This window comes from Haplochromis burtoni, unplaced genomic scaffold (assembly GCF_018398535.1).
Source record: "Haplochromis burtoni strain Fernald_Lab_line unplaced genomic scaffold, NCSU_Asbu1 Contig_136, whole genome shotgun sequence".
Classification (NCBI taxonomy): Eukaryota; Metazoa; Chordata; class Actinopteri; order Cichliformes; family Cichlidae; genus Haplochromis; species Haplochromis burtoni.
In genome coordinates this window covers 955,863-976,668 of record NW_024582497.1, presented here as the reverse complement: position 1 = coordinate 976,668, position 20,806 = coordinate 955,863, and the positions used below count along the sequence as shown (strand labels likewise).

Sequence of the window (20,806 nt, the reverse complement as noted above, 5' to 3'; positions counted from 1 at the left end):
AATTAAAGAGTGGGAACAAATTTTGTTTTGTCGAGGTAGCGAGAATGAGCACAGATGGGAATTTGCCTGATCTGAAGTTCCCACAATCCGGAGGACAAGGCAACTCTATCCACCTCTCAGCGAACACACTGAAGCAGCACGGAAGAAACGGTAAGAAGTTCGACCTTTTGAATTTGCTTTTATTGCTCCCGTATTGTGGGTTTGAAGTGCAATCATGGCTCATGCGCGCCTTCACTCTGTGTTTTATTATTCATGGTTATGATAAATTTAAGAGAAAAGTTTCAACTTTGCTACAATAGAAATATTGTTATGTTACTTGGCTTACGAGAGCTGCTGTAATTAATCAAAAATTCTTTTGCTGTTTGTCGTCTTTTCTTTTTTGCGTCTTCCACTTGTGTCATTGCATGGGCCTCCATTGGTTTTGGAGGAATTTTATCACAGATGCTGGTGAATAACTTTCGCTTTGCTACCCCAGTCCTTTGTTGGTCTGCATATAAAGCGCTTAGATCTTTCTGCAGCCTCTGAATAAGACCCTGGCTGTTGAATTAGTTACATTCAAGCTCTGCCACTAAACTGTAAATGAGGCAGTTAGACTCTATACATAGATATCTTTGGGAGCAGTGTCGCCCCATTTTTAGACTTTTATTATCAGCTCATGCAAATCAGAATCGACTCAAGCTGCGTCCCCGTGTCTGTGCTGGATGACTAAGTCCATGTCCAGCCGTGCCCAGGCGGATCATTATAGCAGGGTGGCGAATATTTCCCCGATATGCAGTTCCATAGCACCCAAATTGTTTTCTTTTCATCAGAGTGAGTGATCTCAGACACGGCGGGAGGGAACTTTGAATGCACAAAAGTGAGACAGCAGGAGGCAATGGGGAGAGGAAAAAGGAGGAAATGATTAACAAGAAAAATGGTTGCCTTTGTCAGTGCCAATAGGAGTCTGTTTTTTTTATTTAAGTCTGATGATTTCTGAAGGATTTCTGCTTTTCTGCCTCGTGTGCAGCCATATTTGTAGCCCTGTCTGTTGTCTGTACTATGTGCTGCTCTGACTTCAGATTTAAGAAGCTTTGTTTAGTGAGTGGGTCCATTCGTTATCACTTTTAGCATTTTTCTAATTTGAGTGTGCTGTGTGAGCGGTATAAATAACATGACAGATTATCATGTGCATTGTTTTCACATTATGTAAGTAGTACTGCACCCTAGGTTTGTGGACACAATCCAAAAAAACATTGAGTATAAACCATTTTAAACTATAGTTCAGATACCTCGGCTCTCTGGTGCAAGAAAAGAAAGTGACATCAACGGCGGAAGTACACTCAAGAATCGTTCAAGCGGCAGCGGCGGCTTTCGCCTCCCTCCGATGGTGCATCTGGAAGAAGACAAACGTCACCCTCATCACTAAATCCGCCTGTACTGCACACTGGTATTGCCCATTCTTCTCTATGGATCCGAGACCTGGGTCATAATCAAGCACGACCTCAACAAGCTCGAGGTCTTCCAAATGTGCTGTTTGCATCAGATTCTCAGAGTGTCGCTCGGTGACCGTCTCAGCAACAGCGTGGTATGTAGTCAGTGTCACCAGCAGCCCTCGATGGAAGAGCTGATCCAGAAGTGTCGACTTCATCTGCCGCATGAGTGACCATCGCCTGCCATATCGCCTTCTGCTGTAGCAGCACCCCACTGGAGAATCAAGAGTCATGCGCCCAAGAAGAGTTGGATCAAGCAAATTGAAGATGATCTTAAACAACGACGTCTCATCCTCGATCAAGCAAAGGTCAAGGCCAGATATCACAAGGCCTGGAAGTGCATCGTTGACCAAGATGGAAACCCTACGGCACCCACTGCGACGTATTGGCTTCGGGCGACCTGTCCTCCTGACCGCCAGCTAGGGAAAAAAGAAGAAAGAAAGAAAGAAAGAAACTATAGTTCAATGTCTTTTCACGGGACATCTTCATGTTGGCATTCTTCTTCCACAGCATTCTTCTTTTGCTGTGGAAAGAAGAAGATAAAGAAGATCCTTGAAGCTGGTGTTTCTCCAGAGCATTTCTCTTCAGTGTTTTGATTTAAAGCCACTGGTTGAGGAAGTTTTAGCCAATAGTCAAAGCACTCAATCATCACTGAAAGCGAGCAGGAAACTGTTTACTGTCTGAAAACATGTTTAGCTTGGAAGACTGGCCAGTGACTCTCCTATCAGTGCCCAGCCTTACTGTGTGTGTGTGTGTCGTGTGTCTTTCTATCTCTCTGTGTGTTTTGTTGTGTGTGTGTGCTTTGGTGTGTGTGTGTGTGTGCTTGTGTGTGTGTGTCAAAGATCTATTTTAAAATGAAGTGATACCCCATCCAGTGCGTTCTTTAATCAGTGCGAGACTGTTCATAACTGTCCTCTTGCAGGTGAAATCCGAATAGCGTTCGTCCTGTACAAGCACATCGGGGTCTATCTTTCAACTGAGAACGCCAGCATGAAGCTGGGCAGCGAAGCCCTGGCCACCAACTACTCTGTGATCGTCAACTCGCCGGTCATCACAGCCGCCATCAACAAGGACTCTAACAAAGTCTACCTCTCTGACCCGGTCATTTTCACCATTAGACATCTGCAGGTAATTCTGTGCGTCCGCATGTTTGTGTATCTGAGAGATGGGTTTCACTTTCATGTCAGTGCCTCTGATTTTTTCATTCACGTACAAAAACATGCGCTCACACATTCACTTTCTTGATAGCACCTGTCATCACGATTTCCTCTATCACCGAAGCGCAACAAAACGTACAAATCCCATCACAAACCCGGGAAAATTAAGCGAATGTGAACAAGTTTTATTCAAGGAAAGGTGTGGAAAATTAAATTGTGGAAAACAACATTGCTCACAGGGTGATGGCAAGAACACCTTGTTGTTTATTAGTTTGAACAGCAACCTGATCTCCTGAACAAATATCAGTCATATTCGGCCTCGATGGAGGCTGCTTAGTCATTGTGGGGAGTCGTGACTTTCCCCTCTTGACTCCATTATCTTCTCCACACTCTGCTACCCTCAAAATATCCCTGTTTTGTCTGCAAACAGAGCCTTCAGCTATTACCGGAGATGTTGAGCAACCATAGCAGAATTGCGGCGGGTCTCGCGTGTGGGAGGGACCTGGAAGAAAGTTACAACAGCAGAAAAAAAAGGAAAAGGACCCAGAGCGCAGAGGGAGGGAGGGAATAAGAGAAAGGGACGATAGCTTATGGAAGTCAAAAATTAAGTGGTGGGGAAATGTCAGGGGGGCAATGTCAGCGCAGTTATTGCTCTGACTCACCTGCCTTAAGTGTAATTTGTAATTTGGACTGTAGATTCACTAATTTTACTGTTGCTCTAATGTTAGGGTACTGGCGCTTTTTATACCCTTTTCTAGCTCAGATCAAGTCATTTCAATAAAAAGTGCCCTTTTGGAAAAGCTTCTCCTGCTTGTAGTCCTGCAGTGTGCCAAGAGAGCCGCCTCGTCTTTTCCTCACGTAAATGTGCCCTCGCCAAAATAAAAAGATTTATTTTTTAAAGCAGATCTCGTCCTCATGAGGGGCTGTACAGTTAATCGCATGATAGTCGTGATTATAATCTCGTCTTCCTCCGTTAATTAAATTTGATTGGTTGCATTATTATATATAGTATTGACTGTTGCATCAAATCGAGAGCTCCCTGTTCTTGTAAACCAAACAGAGGTGCTGCTGAATGAGCTCTTCGTTTAACGGGTCTCTATTTGCTTATTATATTCTGGTGTGATAAAACTGTAAAGACTGTGATATGTGAGTACTACTTTGCTCATTTACAACTCCATATGTTTGTTCTTGGATTGCTCTTGCTCTGGGTGGGATATATTAGTGAGCAAGTGAACATTTTGTCCTCAGTGTTGATCTGTTAGCAGAAGAAGAAATGGCCAACTGTAAACATTTGAGGGAGTTTGACAAGGATCGAACTGTGATGGCCGGCGCCAGTCTGCAGTGGTGATTATCATTCATTCAAAAGTGCTCCAAGGAAGTGTAGGGGGCTGCATAGCTGCAGACCAGTCAGGGTGCCCGTGTTGACCTCTGTTCACCACCAAAACCATCAACAATGGTCATGTGAGCATAAGAACTGGATGCAGTGGAAGGACGTGTCCTGCTATGTTGAATCGTGTGTGTTGCTTACCTGGGGAACACCTGACACCAGGATGCATTATGCAATGTGATGCTTCAAACCTCGGGTCCTGCCCTTCATGCAGATGTTACTTTGACACCACCTACAGAAGCACTGTTGCGGATCATGTGCACCCTTTCATAAAAACTGCATTCCCTGATAGTGGCCAGAAAGCAGAAATGGTTCAGGTATAATTTGAGGAGCACAACAACGAGTTTGAGGTGTTGACTTTGCCTCCAAATTCTGCAGATCTCGGTCCAATTGAGCATCTTTGGGATGTGCTGGACGAAGGAGTCGGATCCACAGATGTTCCACTGCACACCTTGCAGGATTTGTTGTTAACATCTTTGTCCCAATACCACAGCAAAGCTTCAGGGGTCTCATGGAGTCCATGTCTCGACTGGTCAGGGCTGTTCTGAGAGTAAAATGGGAATCAGCACAGCATTAGGTATTGGTGTATTTATATGGGCCTTAGTACAGCTACAGTCCATCCACTGTGTGAAACAACTTGAGGTACATAGCAGCTTCATGTAAACCGAATCCAGCCACTGTATAGTGTAGGCATTACATTACTTCTATATTAGGCTTCCATACTAAATCCAAGGTACTCGTCTTATAGCTCTTCTAAGTTGAATCTAGCTCAACTTTGCCCTTGAAAATTAACATCTAAACCATGCGGTTTTGGATGACTGGTCTTCTGAGATGATGATGTGTCCTCTAGTTATGGTTTCGCTTCCTTGCCTCGCCACTTAATGGGACCAATTAAAGCCATTAATGGGACAGAGGGTCATCCTACCTCCTCTCCGTGTAATATTTAACGCAGGGTTTGGGTGTGTGAAGGGTAAACTCAATCAGCGGCAAATTTACATTCGCAGAGGATAAACGTTATTAGACTAATCACCCTGCAGCGTGTGAAACTATGAAAAGCTGCAGCATCGCCCAGCATCTCCAGCAAGAACGCAGACGCGTTTAACCTTGGAAGCTGAGGGTCGCTGTGGAAAGGATATCGTGCGTGTGCACGCTCGCTCTTTGTTTTCGTAGCTACAAAAGAATTGGGCTCAAGAGGAAGAGGCTGTTGATGTGTCTATTTATCAGCAGCTGCGTTCTGTTGTGCTTGTCTGTTACTCAGCCTCGGTGTTGTGGGTGACTTTTATGAAATGGCGAGCAAGATGGCAGGGAGGCGTGCCCGTCATTAGGACCGGAGCCCGGCACAGACAGCAGTGGTGCCCATTAAGCTGTGGGGCAGCTCACTGTCACGCAGTGAAAGTTAAAGAGAAAGGTCAAAAAAGCACAATGGATGACAGGCAAGGGGGCCGCTTGATGCTTTATGACAGCAAAAACACCTGCTATTCACTTTACAATGGATATGGATTGCATTGGGGAGAAATTGGACCCTTTTTTTTGAGGATGTTTGCTCTGAAAATAAAAGTAAAGCAGAAATAAGCCAAGCAAATGTGCGATTAACTTCAAATCCCTTTGCTGTCTTTCCCCCCCGAACAGCAATCTGAGGAGAACTTCAACCCCAACTGTTCGTTCTGGAGCTACAGCAAGCGAACCATGACTGGTTACTGGTCGACGCAGGACTGCCGCTTGCTAGGCACCAACAGGACACACACCACATGCTCCTGTACACATCTGACCAACTTTGCTGTCCTCATGGCTCACGTGGATGTAAAGGTGAGCCTGTTTTTTTAACTTGTTTAATCCTCAGAAACACATTGATCCGTCGTGGTTTACACAAGCGACTCCTTCCAACGATAAAAAAAGCTGGTTCACGTCGTATAAAGTTGATATCTACGTTGGAGTTTATTATATGTTTTATACTTGCTTTGCTTTTCAATTTAGCGGGTAATCGACTGCCAGCTGTTTTCTGACCTTCACAAGGCTTTTGTCTGCTAACATTTAAAGTACCCGCATTCATACGCTTTTAAACAATGACCCTGTGTCAGTGCGTATTGATTGCAGCCATCTTAAATCTCCATTTGTGTGAAGTAACCCAATATGTGATGGCTCCACTGTGTTGTGTTGTTTTGGGTTTTGTGAGCAGCGGCTTTCAGAAATGCATTTTATGCTTTGCCTTCATAAATAATGATTTGTTTTTGGCCTTCAAGCCTTTGTTGAAGCTCTGTGAATGGGCCTTGGTCGATGTAGTGCTAAAAGACGTGTGTTTTCACCTGTCCTTGTACGGTCTCTCTCTTAAAAAACCTCACATGAGAGCTTCTCTCCACTTCAGAATTCCACTTTCGATTGTATTCCCGGAGGCAGTTAGCCTAGCGTAAAGACTGGAGGCTGCTATCCTGGCGTTGGACAAACTTAGAGGGGTTAATGGAAGCTGTACAAAAAAGGATAAAAGAATAGTGGAGTTGAGATTTTGGGTGACGTTAATACTGTGCATGTTGGAGCTGGCAAATAAAAAAACGTCTTTTTCCGTGTCCAGCCACGAAGGAAGCCATGTTTTAGTTCTGATGTTGACAGACAGCTTAATTATTTCTGTCACAGGAAGTTTAGGAGCTGACTGCTGACAGAGCAGAGTAGTTTTTGGTATCTGTTATGGCATCTGTCTCTTCAGAGTGTCTCTTATAATTCAGCGGCAGAAAAGAAATATACACTCTGTCTGCACCATTCCAGCTGGCCCCTGTCCATATAACCACTAGACCTTCCTTCACCTTCCCGTCTTTCCGAGTCTGATTCTATCTCGCTTTTTTATCGTAGTGACAGAGCATACATATATGTTTTAAAAAACTAAACAATTATGCACATAATTTAAAAAGAAATGTTAAAAAAATGTTAAATCTTAAATGTAGAGGAATGTGGCATAACCTGAATTATTGAACATAGCTGGCCAATACCACAGAATTAAAGTTATTAAGACTAATAAAAACATTTCTCTTGATATGTCAGTCATTCAGGTCTTGGTAGTCCTAAGTGTTTGAGCTGAAAGCAACAGGGCTTCTTTTATTGGTTCATGAAGACATTTGTACCCCTGTGAGGAATCTTGGAGTTATTTTTGTCAAGGATATGTCCCTTAGTGCGCATATTAAACAAATATGTAAGACTGCCTTAATTCATGTTTGCAATATCACTAAAATTAGAAACGTGATGCTGAAAAACTAGCTTGTGCATTTATTACTTTTAGACTTGACTGTTGCAGTTCATTATTATCAAATCGCTCTACAAACTCCCTGAAAAGACTTCAGTTGATCCAAAATGCTGCAGAGCATATTCCTCCCATATTATATTCTGTTCACTGGCTCCTTCCCCTCACATACAACATCTTGAATAATCAGGCTGCATCTTATCTTAAAGACCTCATAGTATCATATTATCCCAACAGAGCACTTTCCTCTCAGACTGCTGGCTTACTTGTGGTTCCTAGAGTATTTAAAAGTAGATGTAAAAGAAGGCAGCGGCTTCAGCTTCTGTGGAAACAGCTCCCAGTTTGGATTCGGTAGACAGACACCATCTCTACTTCTATGATTAGGCTTAAAACTTTCCAGTTTGATAAAGCTCATAGTTAGTATTGGATCAGGTCACCCCGAACCACCCCTTGGTTATCGCCCCACACCCAACTGGTCACAGCAGATGGCCGCCCCTCCCTGAGCCTGGTTTTACCAGAGGTTTCTTCCTGTTTTTCATCCCTACTGTTGTCAAGCGCTCTGTATTCTCTGTATTATTGTCGGGTCTTTACCTTAATATAAAGCGCACTACGATTAGGGATGGGAATTTCACGATTCCGATTCCATTTTCGATTCTGTTGAACGATTCGATTCTTTATCGATTCTTGTTTTTAAAAAAGGAGAACACACAGGTCGATTAGCTTAGAACTTTGTTTTATATCTTCTCTTTGAACAAGATTTTATCCATATTGTATATTCTGTATCTATATATGTGTATATGTGTATATATGGTGTATTTATGCTTATATCCTTACTCTCATTCCCCTTAATGTATCTGTAACATGCAACTTCTTTTGGTGCTTTGCTACTGGAAACTGAATTTCCCGGAGGAAGCCACCCGAGGGATTAATAAAGTTTCATCTAATCTACATCTCTATCTAATCTAAGATAGAAATTTAGGAGTAACATGGCCTTACAAACCCAGAAGTGAGATCTTAAGAGATCCAGCCTACGGCTGGGGTGTCACAGGGTCCCCAGGGAAAAAAATTGTAAATGTAAAATAATAAAATAAATATTCTTCAGTAGCAATAATTACAATTACACAAGAATATCCAGTAATGTCACTGCCTCCAATTAAACACATTCACTTAATAAAAATCGGAGGCATCTGCTGTGGCAAATGGGTGCAAGCCTTTGACCACAAACTTAGTCACTGCTCGGTGACATTCGTCTATCCTGGCCTGAAAGGAGACGCTACCAGTAGACTGCAGCGAGAACTGGCAGCATCTGAGCCAGACTCTGTCTGTCTCTCTCATCATGGTCACCTAAATGCACAGTAATGGCAGGTTTTGTAATAAGGCAGATCGCGCTAACATAATATGAAATGTTAGTTGATTATTTACCTGTCGCATTAACGGGAGAGGACGTGCAAACGTTACCGCTGCTGCTGGGTTGAGATTAACGAGTCCGGAGCGGAATTAAAAACACGACATTCATTTAAGGTTATCGTGTGTTTTGTGAGCAAATGCTTTTGCATATTCGTAGTGTTTCCTCCCTGAAATGAAAAAGTATAACCAAACTTTTGAGCATTTGTGCCGCTTACGCGCCATGTTTCCTGCCAGGTAAATGACGCTCCGCAATGTGGTGGCGTCATTCGAGGCGAATGAAATCGATAGTTGGCAAAAATGGCAAACAATTCCAATTAATTGAAACAGTGGGAACCGGTTCTCAACAAGAACCGGTTTTCGATTCCCATCCGTAACTACGATGACTGTTGGTGCCATATAACTAAAATTGATTTTATATTTGCTTCACAACCAAGAGGCTTCTTTAGTTCTAAAAGCCATTGTGGTGTCCCAGGTTTTGAACCTCTGGTGGGTGTGGGTCATTATGGTCACAGAAGCAAATGATAAAATTGACTTGATGAACTAGAAGAAGGTAAGGATGTTGTACCTTCAAACATTCTCAAGAAAAATATATTTTATGTGATTTATTAAATAAGAATAGCGATAAAGTTAATACTCTTCTGTCAACAAATTGTAGTATGCCAATCCCCCTGGCATCTGCAACTTCTTGTAGAGGTTTTCAACAGTTCTGACAACAGCTCGCTAAAAAAAGTTTGACCACTTTTCCGAGCACAATTCCTTCAGATACAAGATGCCTGAGGGTTATGTTGCATGTACAGCCGGTTTCAAATCTCACCACAGGCTTTAAATAAAAAATTTTTTTACTGAGCAGGCCATTTCCTTAGCCCTCTCTTTCTTCCTTTTTTGCAACTATTCCTCAGTGAATGTGCTTGTGTTCTTAGGATCATTATGTGTTTCCGCTTTCAGGTTCAGCTTCAACTTTTGGATTTATTTTCAAGGACTCTTCATTATACTTCAGAATTCTTAGCGTTCGTCACCCGGGGGAGGCGTCCGTGTCAATGCCTCTCTGAAGACACGCCCGCATATCAAGAAGTCAAAGGCTATTCACTAGAAACGCTTCCTGTGCTCAGAGAAATGTTACGTTTAAAAATCAGTGTTTGCTGATGTGTGTTTCACAGAGAGAGTCGCAGCAAAGGCAGAGAAAGACCAGTGATTATAATGTTTAATGCAGATAATATCTCTTCTGGAATATTTTGGGGGCCTCTTTATTTTCTCTTTGTCTCTTTGTGCTCAAAGGAAAGGTTGTTTTCTTTTTCCCGTCCACTCCAACAAGATGTAAGGGGCCATTTGTACATCTTTTTCACAATCTAGTACCAATTTCATGCATTTTCAAGGTTCTCCTCCCAAATAGCGGTTTTGGCATCTGAGGAGCACCGCGAAATTGCTGTGCCAAAAGTTGGAACTGCTAAATGGATATGGTAGACACTACTGCAACAACTTCTCCAAAAATTGGCAGGTGCAGCATCCACCACGATTCTTATTCCCACTAAAATGACACCAACCTCTGCAAAGTATTGCTACGTAACATTTGATTCTCAATCCTATCAAAGTGATGGCTGCTTCTCAGACTGCACAAAAGTAGAATTGGCTCTCCGCCTGCACCACTCTTTCGCTCTTTTTTCTTTTTGAGGCTTTGGGAATGTATTGGCAGGTTTCCTGCTGCTGTAGATGAAACAGGAAGCAGGAAACTGACATGTCATTATATTTGACACAAGCTACAGGTTGAGTCATCTTGTATTTTTCTGATACATCATTGTTTTTTTGCACGTGATCTTCACCAACCCTCTTTAAAAGATTAACCTATATTTTAATTAGGTAGCTTTTTGGAGAGAGCATAACTAAAAAAAAAAAAACTGCAAGCTGGAGGTGGTGGCTTTCCACACATCCAAATACTTTTTTAAATTAAAAAAGTAGTCCATTAAATACGAGTTTCCTGTGCAGCAAATTTGAACCCACAAATAAAACAAACGCCGACTAAAGAAACGGGCAGAAACATTAAGAAGTAAAGCCTTTCATACACTGGAGGTGTAAAATCGTGATACAGCTTCAACTCCTGGATCAAACCATGAAATTTGCCCTGCTGCTGCTTTCTTGTGAGAATTCGATGAACCCAGAATCTCAGTTTCTTCCTTTTCTTGTGGAGAAATGTCTCGACCAGCTCGCCGTGGCTTGATGTCGACTTTTTTCAGGGGTTTTTTTTTTTTTGTTGTTGTTGTTTTTCTGTTAGGACAAATTTTTGGCAAAAATACAACATGTTCAGTTTGTATATATGTTACATGACAAGCTTGGATACAAAGTTTAGATATTAGAACACAGAGCAGCAATTCCTATTGAGACAGCACATCCCGAGCAGCGCAGGCACCCAGGAAGAGGATCTCACAGCAGGCCTCAAGCTGATGGAAAGCAGGCACACCTAAAATCCAGGAAGTACACCAGCTGGCACAACCAGGGCGCTGGCTCGTACACCCAATGGCATCTGCACCATATTGGTGGAGAATAGTCGTCAGTGATTGTTTTTGAAGGAGAAGGGTTCACACTGCACGTTGGAGTATCATGTAATACCATCATGTCCTATCTTTTGGCTCTCACGTGTCATAAAATGCTGTCTTTGTTTGGTGTTCTGCTTCTAAGAGTGATTTTTAATAAGAGAAAGTGGCTAAGTCACCATGTTTTGGTTTTTTTTTCCTTCTCACTACACACATAACCCACACAGTCTTGTATGGTGTGGTTTACTTCTAGCTAGAGAGAGCCACTGTTTGTCACTCAGCAGCATGACTTTTGGACCCACTAAGCTCCCTGCAGGGTGAGTCTGGAATAGTGAGGGAGCCACGAAGAATGGGAGCCTTCACGCAATGAAAGCAAAGCAGCAGAAAAAAAGAGAAGAAAGGGATGCAGTAAAAGGAGCTCTTTCAGTCAAGGCAATCACTAACATTTTGGAAAGCTTGGCTTGCTTGTGGCACTGCGTTCAGCCGCGGAAAGTGGACAGTAGTTACACCCCGGCTTTGAGTGATAGTGTTTTTTTCCACCCTGCCCTATTCTTTATCTTTTCTACTTGTACGTTATAAAAGGCGGCTTGTTCCAAGGTGGCTCTGAATTGAAGCCACGGAGGCTTTTTATTTGACAAACTGTCACCGTGCTGGATCTGAGAACACTCTGAATGGAGGGGGGGGGGGGAATAGGCAGTGTGTGCACGCGCGACTGGATGTGTGCAAGAAAGAGGCAGAGAAAGAAATTTCATAAACTGAAGAGACTATCTGTTTTTGTATCCATGGCAACAGGACATACCACTGCTCATCTTTGCATTGTTATTACTCATTACCCTCAGAGCCACAGATTGTTTTTGCCTTGTTTATTTCTCAGTAGCATCGCCAAAGCAAAAGGAGGGAAAAAAGAGAGGGAGATCGGCAAGTTGTAATTACAATTTTTCCTTTTGAGGACGGAGACTCACTGCAGTATCGCCATCATCATTAACACCCCCCCCTCCATGCATGCACACTAGCCAGAAATAATGAGCCTTACATCCACAGACCCACACGTTGGGCCTTAATAAACTGTCATCGGTATCGGCGTTACATTTATAACCCCAAGTTATGATTGCATTCAAAATCTGCACGCGTCAAATTAGAAGAGGCGAAATGTTTCTGCTTGCCCGTCTGACATTATGAATGCTGTCATTTTTTGTCCTTGACAGCGGTTTGAAGTTGCTGCATGCTTTCGGATGTGCCCAGCAGAATTTCAATGTGGGTCTTCTTTGTTTTGTTTTTATGTTTTTTCCCGTAAAACTCAAATCTGGTTAAAAAAAAATTAACACGCTGACTTCATTTTATTTGAATGTAGGGCTATTCCTCAAGTGATACATTGTTTCAAAATAGCAATCATCATACAATTTGTATGTAATTTTTACCCGACACGTGATACAGTCTTTGGTGTCACTCCTTTTAGGCCAAGCATTTGTTACAAAAGCGATACATGTGCACTCTTTTACTTTTCGGTGTAAGAGTGACACATTGTAATCATGCTCAACTTGACCATGATGAGTGTGGTCAACGCAAATTTGTATCCACCACTGGAATCTACTGAACAGTATGCGTGGTTAGTAGACACTCTCAGCAGTTTAAATTCCAGACTGTCTCTCATTGGGATTCATTATTTTTGAAGTCAATTAGTTCCTTAGACTAATTCAGATATTGTGCATTCTGAATCACTGAAGAAAATGAGCAAGCCAGCACGCAGAGGCCCAACTGTTTCTAGTGCTTCTGGTCAAATGTTCCCAAAAGGGGCCCAATAATGCTTATTTCCATAGTCCACTGTAAGCGATTTGTTCACTGGGTATCACTTTGTAGATGACCACCCAATGCTACCACACACACTAAGGCTCCAGTTGACCCCTTAATATATTTACCAGCCTGCCCTATGTCAGTCAGCAGTATCACTTCCATTGTCAGTTGTTTTATTTTCGCTCATTTCTCCAGCCTTTATTTGGCCCGTCGTAGCAGAATGTCAGTCACTTACATGGTCTCTGGTTGTTGCTAGTTGCTCCCTGTGTAGACGCCGGTCTCCCCGAGCGTCTGTCTGGAATGAAAAAAGCGTGTGTGTTTAAGACATAAAAGAAAAATGTGGGGCAGAAAAACATTGGAGGACAAATCGAATGTGCACAAATGTGCGTCGCCCTGCTAAGTAACACGGACGCCGTCCGACCGGGCCGCCCTTGCGCCGCAGTTAGTAAATTTCAGAGTAAATTACGTCTGCCCACTTTAGAGACCCTTACATGGAGCCCCATCAAGCTGGCTTGTTGTTGTAAGGCTAGGCGCAGAGGCACTGTAGATCACATCATTTGCCACCCTGCCTGGGCAGACCCCCCCTCCACCTGCAGTAAAAGGAACTTTTCAGCAGAGACTTTGTGTTTGGCGACATCTCAGTCATCATCCACCTCCCAGAACAAAGAAATCATCCCGCAGTAAATCCATCACCCAGGTGTAGATACATTCCCTGCTCTCTGTTTCTATAGCTTTGTCTCTTTTTCTCTCTTCTTCTTCCTTTGCTGTTTCTTTCTCTCTGACCGGGCCCCTCTTCAATTGAAGGTGAGATTGTGATGGATAGAGGCTGCAGTCGCTGCACAGCCAGCTAGCCCGGGAGACCTCGGGGTCCTCTCGCAATGCACCATGGCCGGTACCACCCACTGCTTCGACGGCTCTGTCGCACGTCGGGCTGAAAACAAGACTAATGTGTCACACGCACCGCACACCGCAGAGCATGCAAGCGCAAACATCGGCATCTGTTGACACCTTCTGCATAAGCGTCCTTCTAAAGTATAAGGAAATCAGCCTTAGCTTCACACGTCTCCTCTGTCTTGTCAGTAAGAGCATCCACTGTTGTTACAGGCTACAAGGGGAATGGGAAAACACAGATGAGCTCCCCTTTAAGAGACAATTACATGATAATAACTGATAATTTTATGAAGTTGCGCACAAATGAAGCTTGTAGTCAGTCATCTGCTGCCAGTCAATTCTTCACATCACTTCTTCCTTGCCACACTGTGAAACTCAGTGCTGTCATCATTGCTTTAGTCCAATCACCTTCTTGTCCACCTTCTTTGAGCCAATCAGCCTCCACTTTGCTTAATTTAAATCTCAATGCTCTTCCACCATTCTCCCTTTCATATTTTCTTCCTGCAACCCACCTCCTCTCAATCTCCATTTAACCAATGTCACTCATCCAAACTTCCATCTCCATCTTCACCACCACCAGCGTCTAGACCAATCTAAGTGCCCTGATTCCAGTCACCGTTGGGTTTCTGTTCTGCCACGATGGGTCATCGGACTCTAATCGCCAAATAGATTAATTAATTTCTCTGTCTTAATAAATCATGTTCAGTTCTTCCAAATGAGCTCTCCTCAATGAACTAAATTAAGGCCTCCGTGATTTAAGGAGTTAACACGCAGCGTATATGTCAGAAATGGGAGAAACGGGTAGCTGCGACTAAGATTATCACAAGGGCATCGAGCGCTGTCAGTGCTGTATGCGCTACCACTTAAGTTTGCTAATTTGGGTCTATCTGGCCACAGAGCTGATTCCTTTGACTGATTCTGCAATCCGAGCAGAGAAACGCCGTTGGCCACATAAACAAATTAAAAGCGTTCTCACAGACGGCGTCTGCGTGTGAGAGATTACGCGTCGCTTGTATCTTTTCAGAACGATTGCAGAAAAGCTTTTGGAGGAATTGACGCAAATGAGTTTACTTTGATGAGACTTCGCAAGGATAACTCTAACCTTGAGATGCAACCCTCACTGAGCCTCAAGACATTCACCGCAATTAACAAATTCATTCTACTCAACTTCATAAAGAAGACAGGGTTTAGCTGCTTCTCATAGCAGCGCTGAACTTGGACACCCCGTTAAAATTTCAAATGAATCATCTGACCGCCATAGTACTTGTTAGCACTGGCGGCTCCAGTTGGTTTTCGGTTACATGTTGCTTTGTTGTTGTATAAACCAATCTAGTAGGCCAGTTGGTCTCACTATTGAAGAATCAACATACGATTGGTGGCAACCAATCTGCTTTATACATATTTTTGAAGATTTCCTCCTCCGCTTGCTAAGTGATGACGTATCAACCTGCTTCTGACTCCAAGCTCCTGCTGCGTTCATCAAGGCTGTTAGCTCTTTAATGTGTTGTAATGCTCTGTATCTTATTTTAGCTAGTATAAACAAGCCCCTGAAAACTGACTTTTTATTAGCCCTGTCCATGTGCTACACATCTTTAAGCTCAGTTTTTAAAACCTTATCATGTAACTGCAGCCAATGGGCTCAAAGTTTACCAGACACCAAATATTTAAATGCTTAAGAAAAGAGTCACTCTGAGGCTAATTAAGATTTCAATCGTGAGTTATCTAAACCATGCAGCAGCAGATTAATGACTAACCTTGTGCTCTGGATAGATCGTCTCAGGCGTTCTGGATGGAGACTATCTGAGACTGTCTGGATGGATCGTCTCAGAAGTTCCTGATGGCCAGAGACAAATGCAGTCATATGGCAGGAAAAACCCTAAACATCGACCAAACTTCAGTCTACAGAACACCCGAGACCGGCGGTGTCGAACTCCAGGCAGGTTTTAGATACGTCCTCGATCCAACACAGCTGATTTAAATAGCTAAACTGCCCCCTCAACATGTCTTGAAGTTCTCCGGAGGCCTGGCAATGAACTAATCATTTGATTCAGGTGTGTTGACCCAGGGTGAGATCTAAAACCTGCAGGACACCGGCCCCCGAGACCTGGAGTTTGACACCCCTGGTCTCAGGTGTTCTCTCGACTGAAGTTTGGTCCATGTTCAGTGTTTTTCCTGCCATATGACTACATTTGTCTCCGTCAATCAGGAACAATCACATTAACTTCTGCTTAAAGGTAAATTTAACGCTCATCCCCCATACTCTCTATGCTAATATGTAACCATCTGCTTGCTAGTGGTAAATGCAAAGTCAGAAGTTTTTTAATATAGGCTTAAACACCCCAGCTCAAAGAATATACACCTGTAGGCCATTATTTGCGTAGTAAATGTATGTGCTAAGATAAGCCCGTGTGAGCCATTGAGATAGTAGCAAGTGCCACTATTCCCAACAGACCAGTAAGTATAAATCAGTGACACATCCCACTGGATGATGGAGAGGGTGATATTTAGGCAACATTCATCACTGTCATTATAGAACATCTCCATGCTTACACCATCAGACAGCAACTATGATGATGCAGCCAAGGTTCGCCGTGTATTTTATGGCTCAACAAAGAAAGTATGGTACAGCACTGTACAAGAGAGCAGTGGTTCAAAATAAATCTATTTATATGTTTAAGGCGCAGATGGAGAGGAGAGAAACCATGTTAACTTCCATAGCAACTCAAAGTCACGCTTGGACGTTATATCATAGTTATTGTAGCCTAGAACACAGTGTGACATTCGGTGCATGTGCTGAATGTCAACTCCCGCTACGCGAGCCGGAATCTCTCCCCCCCTCTCTCTCTCCCGGCCCTTTTAAATGTGACGAATTTGCCGAGAGCCCTGATTCATGTGCCCTCTCCGCAACTGTTTCTCATCCCCGTGCAGATCATAAATCCTTGGTCGTACCGTAGGTGAACTTGTCACATGACTCCCCGCAGTGGGGCCACTACCCCATAGCGCAACTGTCTGCCCTGCCTGACTGCGTTTCATGAGTCAGAGCCCAGCTCTGGAGGCATATGGGGAGATTTATGCATTTTAATTGGATTGGCTTCGTGGCCCCACAGTAAGAGCGGTTATTTGAGGTATGAAGGATTGACACTCTGCTCTTGTCACTGCTCCTTACCTCCTCCACATCATTTCAGAGGCTGGTTTCCGGCTTCTGACACAGGATTCAATTCAGTTTTATTTATATAGCCTAAAATCACAACCACAGTCCCTTCCGGGCACTTTATATTGTGAGGTAAAGCGCCTGCAATAACACAGAGAGAAAACTAAAAATGAAGCAAACCCTTTGAGCAAGCACTTGGCAACAGTGGGAAGGAAGAACGCAATTTTAACAGGTAGAAACCTCCAGAAAAACCAGCTCAGGGAGGGGCAGCTATCTGCCACGACTAGTTTAGGGGTGAGGGGAGGGAGACAGGACTCATGACACACTGTGGAAAAGAGTCAGAGAAGAATAACTAATGATTAAATACAAAGCGGTGTATAAAAACACAGAGGGTAAAAAATGTGAGGGACTCGGCGCTTAATTATTTCATCATAATTAAGCGCATGTGATGTGACGTCAAGTTAAGACGGCTCGGCCTTTATTACCGATGCATTGTCGTGTGTGCCCTTTCTTGTAACACTGCTAGAGCTCCCACAAACCTTATTTTGTGTTGTGCGCACCCGGGCGTCTGTCTGGAATGAAAAAAGCATGTGTGTTTAAGAAATAAAAGAAAAATGTGGGGCAGAAAAACATTGGAGGACAAATCGAATGTGCACAAATGTGCGTCGCCCTGCTAAGTAACACGGACGCCGTCCGACCGGGCCGCCCTTGCGCCGCAGTTAGTAAATTTCAGAGTAAATTACGTCTGCCCACTTTAGAGACCCTTACATGGAGCCCCATCAAGCTGGCTTGTTGTTGTAAGGCTAGGCGCAGAGGCACTGTAGATCACATCATTTGCCACCCTGCCTGGGCAGACCCCCCCTCCACCTGCAGTAAAAGGAACTTTTCAGCAGAGACTTTGTGTTTGGCGACATCTCAGTCATCATCCACCTCCCAGAACAAAGAAATCATCCCGCAGTAAATCCATCACCCAGGTGTAGATACATTCCCTGCTCCTACTCTCTGTTTCTATAGCTTTGTCTCTTTTTCTCTCTTCTTCTTCCTTTGCTGTTTCTTTCTCTCTGACCGGGCCCCTCTTCAATTGAAGGTGAGATTGTGATGGATAGAGGCTGCAGTCGCTGCACAGCCAGCTAGCCCGGGAGACCTCGGGGTCCTCTCGCAATGCACCATGGCCGGTACCACCCACTGCTTCGACGGCTCTGTCGCACGTCGGGCTGAAAACAAGACTAATGTGTCACACGCACCGCACACCGCAGAGCATGCAAGCGCAAACATCGGCATCTGTTGACACCTTCTGCATAAGCGTCCTTCTAAAGTATAAGGAAATCAGCCTTAGCTTCACACATACACATCTCCTGTATACAACATCTTGCCAGCCCCACTCCTCCCCCAATCCACCCCTCCAACATATACACAACGGCTCATCAGGCAGGAAAATCAAAAGAGCGCTCTCCCCAGACTCAAGGAGCACTGCGGCTGTTATTGTACCAGAGCCTGTTAATGATCAGCATCTGTTCCCCTCTCTGCTAGTATTAGCTGAGCTGCTACTAAACAAGGCTTCTTTGTGATTCTGCATCACCTAAGCTTCCTCAGCCTTACCTGACTCAGAAGTTGGTCTGTCACCCCCATCCTGGCTCGAACTCTTCTGCTGACCGTGCTCGAAAAGTTTGATTTTGAGACTCATCTGAGAGACGTATTAGGCATATGCCTCTTGTAGGGTGATTGCTCAGTGTATGCAAATATTTACTTGCTGCGCTGTAGCTCGAAGTCGTATGTTTAGTTGCTGCAGGCCAATGTATGCATGCACAGCCTTTGATAACAGACAACTAGGTGGTTATATACAATGTCAGTGCTTGCACAGTTGGCTTAGTTTTTAGCTGTGGTCTTGTTAACAGCCCATCAATGCAAATTTACCGTCTGCACTTAAATGTAAGTGACATTTAAAATAATGCCTGTTTGATCTTCATTAGCATTCAGACGTAATCTTTAAGTCAAGACTCAAAAGTTCCACCCAGACATTTTTTTGACCCCCGTCAGGAGCGACAGCCGGCTGTGAGGTTGGCAGATTTCTTTTAAATTAACAGCCCACCTTTCAAACTTGCACTTTATCCCCTCCCCCCTCCTCTATTTATTTTTGAATCAATGCCCGGCAGTCCCGAGAAAGAGGACAATCCCTTCGGGAAATATAGAAGCCGCAGTAGCTGATCGTTATGTTTTGATGCAGTAATTATGTTTAGTTATTAAATCAAGATGTTGCTCTCTGAACCACACGCTTTACATATAGATGGTGTCTGTTTTTGGAAAGTCTGCTTCTCCTCGCTGGTGGCGGAGTTATCAGAATAATGGCATTTTCCTTCTCCTGATTCCAGATGGGATTGCACTGGAAATCACTCATGCGGGCTTTGTTAGATGCTGTATCTTCGGAGCCACGGCTCACAACATTGCTCCAAGGCCCATCGGCCTTGTTAGCATGCTTTTATTAGCACTGACCATTATGTTTCAATTGAGTCTGTTTAATGGGATTTTGAATGGTACATTATTTAGCTTTCACTCTTAGTAGATGGTCATAATTGAAATGAAATGCCAGTGAACAGAGTTTGGAATGAAAGAAGATAATGTTCCTCTACCGTTAGCTGTTTTAGCCATTTGTCCATTACGTTTAGCTAACTTTCAGCTAAATGTTTCAGTGTGTCAGGTGTTACAGCCGACTCTATGTGGAAATAAATTAAATAAGTGCAACGGTTGGGACGTTATTGAGAAGTGTTTGAGGCATCACCGGTTTGTTTGCGTTTTTGGTTCGTTCTAACTGAGACCAAATAACTCAACCATCCTGCAGATTCTGCTGTTTTAGTCGACTTTGCCTTTTCCTAGTCCTGTCCAATCATCCCTTATGTGCACTTGCCTTTTATGGGCTGATGTAAATTCCCTTTCGTGACTACAGGAGAATAACTGTTGATTCTTATCTCTACCGCTAAAGCCTGAATTTACTGTCAGCAAACGGCTTTTTAGTGCCCAAAACTGGCTGTGGTGGCAAATTATCTAAAAGCAACAGTGAAAGTCATTGACCATGTAGTGGTTTGATTGAATTCCTGTTGTGCTGGTCTACGACACCTGTGGCCCTTTGCGCGGCTCACTTTGTTTCACTTTGTTGCCCGACCAAAATGAAACAACGGGGGGGCATTTTAAATTGATTCACACTGACTAATTCATGATTCATTTCTGCCACCTGTGGCTTGTGGGTAGTGGTTTATTGGCTGGTGGAGTGAATGCACTTTACCCCACGAAACAATAATGAAAATAAAAGCTTCAGGATTGTCGCTGGTATTCACGGTTATTGTTGTTGTTTTCACCACAGATTTTTTTTGTCTTGCCTTTACCAGTAAAATCTGTATCGATATATAAAAGAAGCGGTCTTGGCAAACATCAAAATGCTTCTTCAGAAGATGGAAAAATAACTCAAAATTTCTTTGTTTTGTGTTGTTTTTATTTCTTTGATGGCATGACCAACAGTGGACTGGCCTTGGTTTTATCGGTTTCTCTCATCACTTTTGTTGCAGAACACCGACCCCGTTCACGAAATGCTTCTAGACGTCATTACTTGGGTTGGCATCCTCCTGTCGCTGGTCTGCCTGCTCATCAGCCTTTTCACCTTCTGCTTCTTCCGTGGCCTCCAGAGCGATCGCAACACCATCCATAAAAACCTGTGCATCAGTCTGTTCATTGCCGAGTCCCTCTTTCTGGTGGGGATAAATCGGGGTGACCAGCCGGTAAGATTATCACAACGTTGCTTTATTTCTTTGTT

At 43.6% G+C, this 20,806-nt stretch overlaps 1 protein-coding gene across 10 annotated transcripts in view; it reads left to right on the top strand.

Annotated features, from left to right (window-relative positions):
• Window positions 1–20,806, top strand: part of LOC102293975 (adhesion G protein-coupled receptor L3) — a 274,148-nt gene that overhangs the window by 216,422 nt on the left and 36,920 nt on the right. For all 10 annotated transcript variants that reach the window (XM_042224361.1, XM_042224359.1, XM_042224362.1 and 7 more), the window contains 4 exons: window positions 33–150; window positions 2,392–2,597; window positions 5,643–5,819; window positions 20,562–20,771. In XM_042224361.1, coding sequence (XP_042080295.1) covers window positions 33–150; window positions 2,392–2,597; window positions 5,643–5,819; window positions 20,562–20,771 — 711 coding nt within the window. The remainder of the gene's footprint in view (window positions 1–32; window positions 151–2,391; window positions 2,598–5,642; window positions 5,820–20,561; window positions 20,772–20,806) is intronic.